We start from the raw sequence: 8,778 nt of genomic DNA on the forward strand, positions 1-8,778 counted from the left end.
GTTGAAGTCGAGATCTAGATTATGAATCTTGAAAATAAATTGTCATTTGATCTACATTGATAGAATGCATAATATTACTAAATTTTTTAATTCCTTTCCTTCAGATAACACTTAATCTTTACCTTAGCAATTAATCAGATCAATAATATTGTTCCAATAATGAAGACAAATTTAAATAGTATCTAAAAATAATTATATTAATATTTCAATGTTCATGATATTATGGTATATCCATTTTTTGATTCAATAGTAACTTTACACTCTATGTTTTGATTTGAATTATTCATTATATTGCTACATAATATTGTACTAAAATTTTTAATATCGAGATTCTTTTGAAATATTTCAAAAATCCCACTTCCAGTACTAAACAAAATTAATTTATCATAATCATATGTATTAAGAACTCGTACAAAGTTACAGATTATTCAATTGTTACATATTATTATAAATCATTTTCATCCTTATCACACTAAAACATGAGTGTATAAATGAGTGTAATTATTAATTTAAGAAATAAAGCCAAAGCAACAAAATCACTAACCACTTTTATTTCATATTCCCAGAACACCATATCGGCATTTAATGTTTTAAATCTAAAAAATCATCCGAGTTACAATAAATTCTTTAGAAAAAAATATAAGTCAATAAGTTATTTATAAAATAAGTGAACAGTGGACGAATGATTTTAAGAAAATTAATCAGTTTAAAGCTCGACAACACAGCAGACTTGCAATCATTAATCTTTCGCTCAGACTTTTTTCATTTTTCCATCGTTACCGTTTCAATTTTCTGCTTTCCACGGCAAACAGCAGTTTTCAAGACTACGAATCGTAGCTAAACTGTTTCCAATAGAGCGATCAAGCCATCAACTCAGTAATAACACGGCTCCGCAGCAGATCGCTGCTGCCGTCCAACTTGGTCGCTCTCTCGATCTCGCAAAAAAGAACCAAAAAGCATCGGACTCGCAGCGACTGCTGCTGAGGCAAGGTGCACTGATTCCGTGAATCCCGGCAGGTGTTCCAAGCGCGCGCGCGCGCGCAAGCCACCTGCAATCACGACGACCACCATCTGTCCCGTGGGCCAATTAGGCCACGCCGAAACACGTGCCGAGTTGCGAGGATGCACACGCCGTCGATTTTTTTACTTATTACGTCCTTTGTTTTCTTCTTGTTTCGCTTTTGGCTTTCGAGAGAATTGGCGAGTATTTTTTTTTTTGCAACAGTTGGCCGGCACGAGCCACGCTGAGCTTCATTTATTTTTACTTTCGTATAATGATGCTGGAGAATTGTAGTTCTTGTACTTTGTTGCAGGAAGAAATTTGTGGCTTTCTTGTGGTCGGACATTTTTTGCTATGACCGACTTTTGAAGTACTGATTACTTGTAATTATTATAATCAACATCGAAGTAATACGAATACAAGATTCGTAATTTCAAATAGTATTTTGTTTCTTGTTCAGAGCTCAAAGTTAATAATTCAATTTAGTAGTTGGCTAAATGATTTATAGATTCGAAATGGGGGTCGTGAAACGATCTCCCCAGCTGAAAAACTAAATAAATTATATTATATGTCGAGAGACCAATGACATCTCAAATATTGATAGATTCAATAATTACTTTTAGATCTTTGGCAAATATCGTGATAGCGAATCACTTTTATCTTTTACTTGTTCAAGTAACGAATATTACAAATTCATATAAAACTAATAACACATATCCCCTAGTATATAACAAATTAAAAACCACCTGTTATATTTTCAATTAAATAATCCAATCATTACTATTATTGGGTACTATTTTTGTATAAATTTGTAAATGAAAAGTTCATAACTTGAAAATAAAAATAAACAGAATCCCAAGTATTCGACTATCCCGTTTCATTTAGAAAATCGTTTATAAACTAAGCGATATGAAGCTTGAATAACATCACCAAATGAAAACTGCCATGGAATACTTTTAATAATAAAAATTCATCCAAGAGTTGAACCATTTAAAAGTTACTCAAAACAAAAATATCCATTTGAGTATAGTATACGTACATACATAGTCGTAGTAGTTTAATATAGTTTGAAAGCATTTTACAAAAGCATTATATTAGATACTTCATTGAAAAACTTTTTCAATAATTTATATTTTATTAACAATATTTAATTACAGATTTCATTTGAAGAGATATTATCTATTCTTTCGGCCACTCATTTTACGAGCTATTTTCATTGTATATTGATTACGTCTTTTGATCAATTTGATGAATCATTGATCATTTTGATCAATGGAAAATAGCTTGCAACTGAAAAAATCAAGTATTAAGCTGAATACCTGCGACTTACTACATTGTATTTTATGAGTTTATCTAGTTTATAAAAAAAATTTTTAAAGTTACTGGCAAATCATTGTTCCAAAGATAATACCTTATATTTAAAAACGTTAAGTTATATAACAAATGAAATTCATAGAATGTCTAGAAAACATTTAAAAAATAAATAAAATTTGTTCATCTACTGAATGTTTACTGAATTATGCAAGCTTTTCATTAACAGATTACATACACGCAGAAACAGAATCGAAACAAAATAAATTAGTCTGTTAAAAATTTGAAAGAAAACGAATAGTTCTTAAAATATTTTTCCAACGACTTTCCTAATAATAAATTCATACATAGGTATATCCGTGCAAACCACTAATTTATTTTTTTGAATCTCATTTAATTAGTCGTTTAGTCGAACGTTAGGATCGTGAGATAACATCAATCACGAAATATGCTCGAGGATGATTATAAAAATTAAAATAACATGCATCGTCAAAATCAAATTACATCATTCCACTTAAAAAGATGATATTTATTATCTATCAAAATGTATTTAAAATGTTAACTTACAATGATTTTTATAATAATACAATTGATACTGACTTCAACTGATCATACTAAATCAAAATTGACTTTTGATTTAAAAGTAACGGGCTACCATTATTTGCAACAGATTGATTTCACTGTGACTTTCATACTGATCAAAGAAAGTTCAATGTTCGTTCAAATGAATAAAATATTGATCAAATCACAATGATTTAGTATCTTCCAGAACGATTATCACGTCCCTTACGACGTTCTTTGGACCTGGATCGACGATCACGTGAACGCGATCTGCGTTTACGATCTCGTTTTGGAGATCTTGAGCGGGATCTCGATCTTCTACCACCACCTTTTTTCCGACTGTATAAGTATCTACGAAGGTCACGAGAAATAGGCTTCAGGTGCATAAAATTACAAAACCCCGAACGTGTGCATTCCCTAAAAACATAACATTAACATTGTCATTAATAATAAATATTTTATAGAATATTCATAATATTTTTCCATGTAAGATGGAAAAATAAATGACAGACTATCTACGATACAATGAGAAGTACATTTATCTAATAACAAGTTCCAAGATAGTTTATTTTAAGTAGAAATTTAGCTTAACAGTGAAAAAAATTATTCAATCTATTAGTTAAAACTATGATAAAAATTTGTAAGAAAATAATTTATTTTGAATTATAATCATTATTATTTATTTTTTAAACAAAACTAAATTAAATTTTAACGTTTTAAGTCAGAACATTCTCTTCCGAATTCTTCAAATAAAATAGTGACTATGCTTACACAAAAGAAAATTTGTCACAAACATAAATAGATTTTCTTAAATATTTGCTACTTTGTTAGTTTTTTGGAAAATAAAAACACTCTGTCTATGTTTGTACAATGTAAAATTTACTTTATTATTAGGTAATTACCTAGCATTTTGGGCTTGTCCCGTCATTAGTCTAAAATAAATAAAATAAAATCATAGAAGAGCTAGTTTAGATTGCTATTTCTATATTACAGCAATTTTAAATTTGAACAAATGCAGAAAAAATCTTACCCCATTTCATATTGGCGGCAACAGGCTTCTCTGAAATCTGTTACAGGTGATAACTCAGCATATACAGGCCTACCTCCGAACCATCTATTGTTCAAATCGTTCACTGCTTTTTCAGCGTCCTCTTCTCGTCTGAATTTGATATACACATTTCCAACAAGATGGTCCCCTAAGTTATCGCATACATTCATTTCTTCTATTTCACCATATTTATCTTCACATTCAACAAACACATCTTCAAAAAAATTATCATAATGCTCTTGCATTTCTTCATCTGACACATTGGCGACCACTAAAATTATTGAGAAAGTTTCAATTTTAATCCACAGTATATTATTTCAAAATTAATTCAGTCACTACTAAACATTCTACTCACGGTGAGATCCATCCGCACTTTTTGCTGAATTCTGTGGGTTTACATAAAGATTTTGCAGTAAACAAGTCTAAAATAGAAAAATTATTAATAGACAATTGTTCAATGTAAATTTCGCAAACAATACATTAAGATATTGCGCTCCTCTTCACCTGACTAAAAGTTGGCTTATTGTGAATTCTAGAACAACGGTCTCCATGCCGACAAGCTCCAATTTTGAAATAAAAGGAACAATTGACCCTAAAAAATCAAAATTCTACTCAAAAAGCGTAATACATTTGACTAACAAATATTCATATTTAACTTTTGAATTTAGAAGAAATAAAAAAAGCCCTGTTCAGAGGCCTAATAACCTAAAATTTGACTACATGTGAATTTGGTTAAACTACACTTACTTGTCTTTTTCCGTTCCGAAAATTGAAGCCAAGTATTCAGCCATGATGAATCACGTTGTTTTAATATAAATTCATATATTCTAAATAAATTAAACTATCTGTTCAGGAAAAATTTTCATCAAAACTCGCGGCCAAGCTTGACTAAGCTTAAAGGACGCAAAACGAAACGCATACGAGAGTGGCGCGATTGCCGATCGACCGCTTGCGTTTTCTTAATGGCCGCTCGTGTTGATAGGGTGGCCGGTGGAGGAACTATAAGTACGCTTTGTAAACAACAGATGTCATATCATATTTTCTTTAACGTACTGAGATATTCACTGTTTTTCCAAATAACTTTAGACCTACTGCAAATGTATTTTATGTGATCTCGCCATGTCAACAATATAGTGAAAGTTATAAATTAAAAAAATTTGAAAATTTTCATTTCACTCTCACCAGTGAAATTTTCGGAAAGGGAATGATGTCATTATATAACATGAAATTAAGCGCGTAAACATTAACGCATTATTTACAATCTCTCGAATGATCAACTATTATTATTAATATAATAATAATAGTTAGAATAGGTAATAGAAATTAACAGTAGGTAGATCCCAAAAGAGCAATATATATATATATATATATATATATATATATATATATATATATATATATATATATATATATAATAAGTATCTTATTATTATAAATAATTGGAAAAAAGAAAAACAGTTAAATGTATTTACAATTTTTAGTTGATCTTTAATAATATCTAATAATATAACATCGTTTTAATAATATTTTTAAAGTCGTCGACGGTGAGAAAATCGGTATACCAACAGGATTCTTGATTATAGTTACGTGTGGCAATTGCAAAAGACTATTACGAGCCTCTCAAGGCAGCATTGAGTACCGGTGCACATCATACGCCAATGCGATAATTTTTGTCGAGCATGCTGCAAAAATAGGAAAATCTTATCAACGCGATCTTGTACCCGGGATAATTGGTATGATCTGCAAATATTCTACAATCCACGTCGTTAGCTACGAAATTGATCATCCAGCATCGATTGCCACGAAGAAAGAGGTAAAACGTTGTCTCGCGCGTTATTCAACTTCGCTTCAGTTTCAGTCTCATCACTTCATCGTGGCTTTGTTCTCGCAAACTCGTCATCCGCCACGATAATTTTGGAGAACTTCCGCTCGACGTGCATATCTGTGTGCGAGTTTGCGCGTGAGATGCTTGGTAAAACTGTGCAGCATCGCTTAATTGATCCAATGTAAACTGGCATTGTTAATATTTGTACCTAAAATTAGTATAGCTGTTCCAGGCAATCGATGTAGTCTCCCCTCCACCGCGAATCGCAGCAACGTCCTTCGCTCGCCTCTTCAGCTCTCGCATCAAGCAAGTGGTTGGCGAAGGTGGAGCAGCCCTTTTTCGTATGTGCAGCACAGTCTCGCTGTTAGTGAATTTATCCGAGGGCCGCTCTCTAGCAGCTGAGCGAAAAAGATGGACCGGTGTCGCGGTAACATACGAAACTGAAGTGTTCGGTGTTCACGGCCACGTAAAGCGGATGCTAACCGTTGGGGTCGAGGGCTTCAGTGTCGACGATATATGCTAATATCTGCTGAACATGAATTAAATTCGAATGAAAATATTAAACTAAAATTTAATGACACCTCTAGCTAGGCAGACAAATTAACTACGAGTGCTCAAGTCTACAAGACGGCCTGAACGATGTTCATCTGCAGTCGATGTACGGCCACGTTTAAATTTATTTACTTAATTGTAAATAGTTGCAAACACAGGGGAAAATACACCATAAACTATATCTAACTCAGCTTTGATTTCTTTCGGTGTTTTTCTACGGTTTTATTGACCCACCCCCGTAGCTGTTTTAGAAATTGGAGCTAACTTATTAGAATGAAAATAGAAATAAAAGTGCGAAGGAGTCCCCTAAAAAATTACAAAATACGAAATTAAATTATCTTAAACGAAAGCCGAAATATAAATGTAGGGAAGTTCCCATCGAAAATATGAAAACAAAATGGATAAGTGACATTGCAATGGCGCTCCTAAGCGTACGCAGGTGTTTTATGAATTTATGATCGAATTCGTTCTACGAGGTTCTTCGCAGTCCAGAATCACAACTACTTATCTTGCCATAATTTACCTAATAATCTTAACAGATTTCGGAATGACTCAAAGAGCAGACACGAGATAACTAGTATGTAATAGGATATGCGGATCCTGAACCACTTATCTCTTCCTGCCAACAATCGGCAATAGCGATTCTAGTGTGCCGACATACCCTGGCCCACGGTCTATGTCTTCAATCTGCGCCCGATGAAATAGTGTTGTAACAAGAATACGTTGCGATATATCGAGCAGCGAATGATTCTAATTGGATAGAACGTTTGAATTCAGAAAAAGTCAACGACAACAATTTGAAATGTAGGCACTATATTGGATGTATCAGATTTGAAAATAAAAAAAGAGATTTCCTTGTTACGAATATAAAAACATAAACTGATATGTACTTTATAAAGACTTTTTATGTATAAATCGATAAATACATTTGAATGACTTAAATGAATTCTAAGACTACAGTCTTACATTACTTTTGTTTATCTCATCTATCAATTTGTAACAAGATGTTGAATTTTTAAGAGGAAAAAATAAAACTAAAATATCATTGAACGTGATTACATTAAGAAGCTGATAGTTTCAAAATATTCTTTGTCTTAATTTCTATATATCAGACACATAATCAGTCATGATTTCCAAGCTCAAGCAAATGTAATTATGGTAGTCTCAGAATTAATTATATAAATAATATCCTCCTCAACTCACTATACACTTCCTACACTACTTATCCTATCCTATATCCCTTTAAAGAGTAATATTAAAGTCTGCCTAGATATTATTCAACGTGTAAGACCCAATCTGTCTTTACATACAAAAGTCAAAATTCTGTTTCTCAGCGTTTAAGGCTAATTCAACGCGTGCGCGACTATGTCCCTTTACGAGTCAAAAGCACCAATTAGCTTGCGTGCGCGCATACGTCGTAGTTCGTTTATTTTCGTCAGCGACTAAGATCCTCTAGTCATTGAATACGCGACTAAGCCCCTTATTTACACACACGCGAGTCTATCGCATGCTATGATGACTAAGTACCGTTTTATTTCCACTTGTAAGTCAAATAAGCGTACGACTACTGCAGCGTCAACCAGCTTTCCTGAGACTAACATGTACAGATCAACTTTTTTTTTACCTCAGCGTGTAAGACAAATTTAACGCGCGCGCGGCTGTCACTTTTCAACTTGGCGTGCGGAAAATACGACATGGCCGCATGGTCGGCGAAAAACGTACGATTGAATTGGCGTTCTCCACACGTTGTTTTGAAAAATATCATATCTGACGTGAACGGGAATAGTACATTACAAAGTTCGCTTCACTCGGGCGAAAACGCCACACGAGACAAGAATCTACTTTCCCGCACTCGTATCGTAATGTACTATTCCGCGCTAATTTAGTAATATACCATAACGTACCAAAAGTCCCTGTTATTCGGAACTTATGTTTTTTCTTCCTCTGAGCAGCTAAGACTTTATCATGCTCAACAAGTACGCGGCTAAGTCCCTTTACACACATGAGAGTCTATCACACTCTGTGATGACTAAGTCCGTATGGGTTTCACATCTAAGTCCAGTAAGTGAACGACTGCTCTGCGTCAACTAGCTTGCGCGAGACTAACATGTGTACAGGTCAACGTTCATTATTTTACATCAACGACTAAGATCCATTCAACGAGTCCCCCACTACGTAACCTACGATCCATGTGACTTCCTACGGTTAGGAAAGAAAATCTCTCGCGAGTGTACCCCACTACTTTCCCTACTCCCCACCATTCACAATGTAGTTATGTATTAAGTAACCGTGTTTCGTAACGCACGCTTCAATTGAATGTTAATCAGCGACCATGCTGCATACGATTATGTGTATCAATGCTCACGCGTATCTTAAAATTTTAAGAACTTGTGGCTACTGACACTTATAAAATTGAGCATATGTGTGGCGTATATTTTTTTTACTTGCATGATTACAAATGTCTATGTTCACTATTTCTTA

General features: G+C 33.4%; 1 protein-coding gene and 1 long non-coding RNA gene across 4 annotated transcripts; both read right to left on the bottom strand.

Moving 5' to 3' along the window:
- Positions 1–2,561: 2,561 nt before the first annotated feature.
- On the bottom strand, positions 2,562–4,861 carry LOC131663532 (splicing factor U2af 38 kDa subunit-like). 2 transcript variants are annotated; one of them, XM_058933992.1, is made up of 6 exons: positions 4,668–4,861; positions 4,425–4,512; positions 4,276–4,342; positions 3,903–4,191; positions 3,775–3,804; positions 2,562–3,289 (listed from the first exon to the last, which is right to left on the bottom strand). In XM_058933992.1, the coding sequence occupies exons 1-6, from the start codon at positions 4,709–4,711 to the stop codon at positions 3,067–3,069; spliced, it is 741 nt and encodes a 246-aa protein (XP_058789975.1). In that variant the 5' UTR covers positions 4,712–4,861; the 3' UTR covers positions 2,562–3,066. The 2 variants fall into 2 exon arrangements, with proteins under 2 accessions (XP_058789975.1, XP_058789976.1); XM_058933993.1 differs by lacking the exon at positions 3,775–3,804 and having other exon boundaries at positions 2,567–3,289.
- Positions 4,862–5,383: 522 nt separating this feature from the next.
- LOC131663539 (uncharacterized) lies at positions 5,384–8,415 on the bottom strand. 2 transcript variants are annotated; one of them, XR_009301859.1, is made up of 3 exons: positions 8,202–8,415; positions 5,954–6,274; positions 5,384–5,862 (listed from the first exon to the last, which is right to left on the bottom strand). It is a non-coding gene; the product is annotated as an uncharacterized LOC131663539 (long non-coding RNA). The 2 variants fall into 2 exon arrangements; XR_009301858.1 differs by having other exon boundaries at positions 5,954–6,271; positions 8,202–8,413.
- Positions 8,416–8,778: the final 363 nt, after the last annotated feature.

The sequence above is a fragment of the Phymastichus coffea genome, unplaced genomic scaffold, assembly GCF_024137745.1.
Source record: "Phymastichus coffea isolate CEN01 unplaced genomic scaffold, Cenicafe_Pcof_1.1 PCOF00036, whole genome shotgun sequence".
Lineage (NCBI taxonomy): Eukaryota > Metazoa > Arthropoda > Insecta > Hymenoptera > Eulophidae > Phymastichus > Phymastichus coffea.

Coding starts and splice junctions, on each gene's coding strand:
- LOC131663532 (XM_058933992.1), bottom strand. CDS start 4,711: ATGGCTGAATACTTGGCTTCAATTTTCGGAACGGAAAAAGACAA. Junction 4,192..4,275: donor AAGTGCGGATGGATCTCACC/GTGAGTAGAATG, acceptor CAATAATTTTAG/TGGTCGCCAATGTGTCAGAT. Junction 3,805..3,902: donor TGCCGCCAATATGAAATGGG/GTAAGATTTTTT, acceptor TATTTATTTTAG/ACTAATGACGGGACAAGCCC.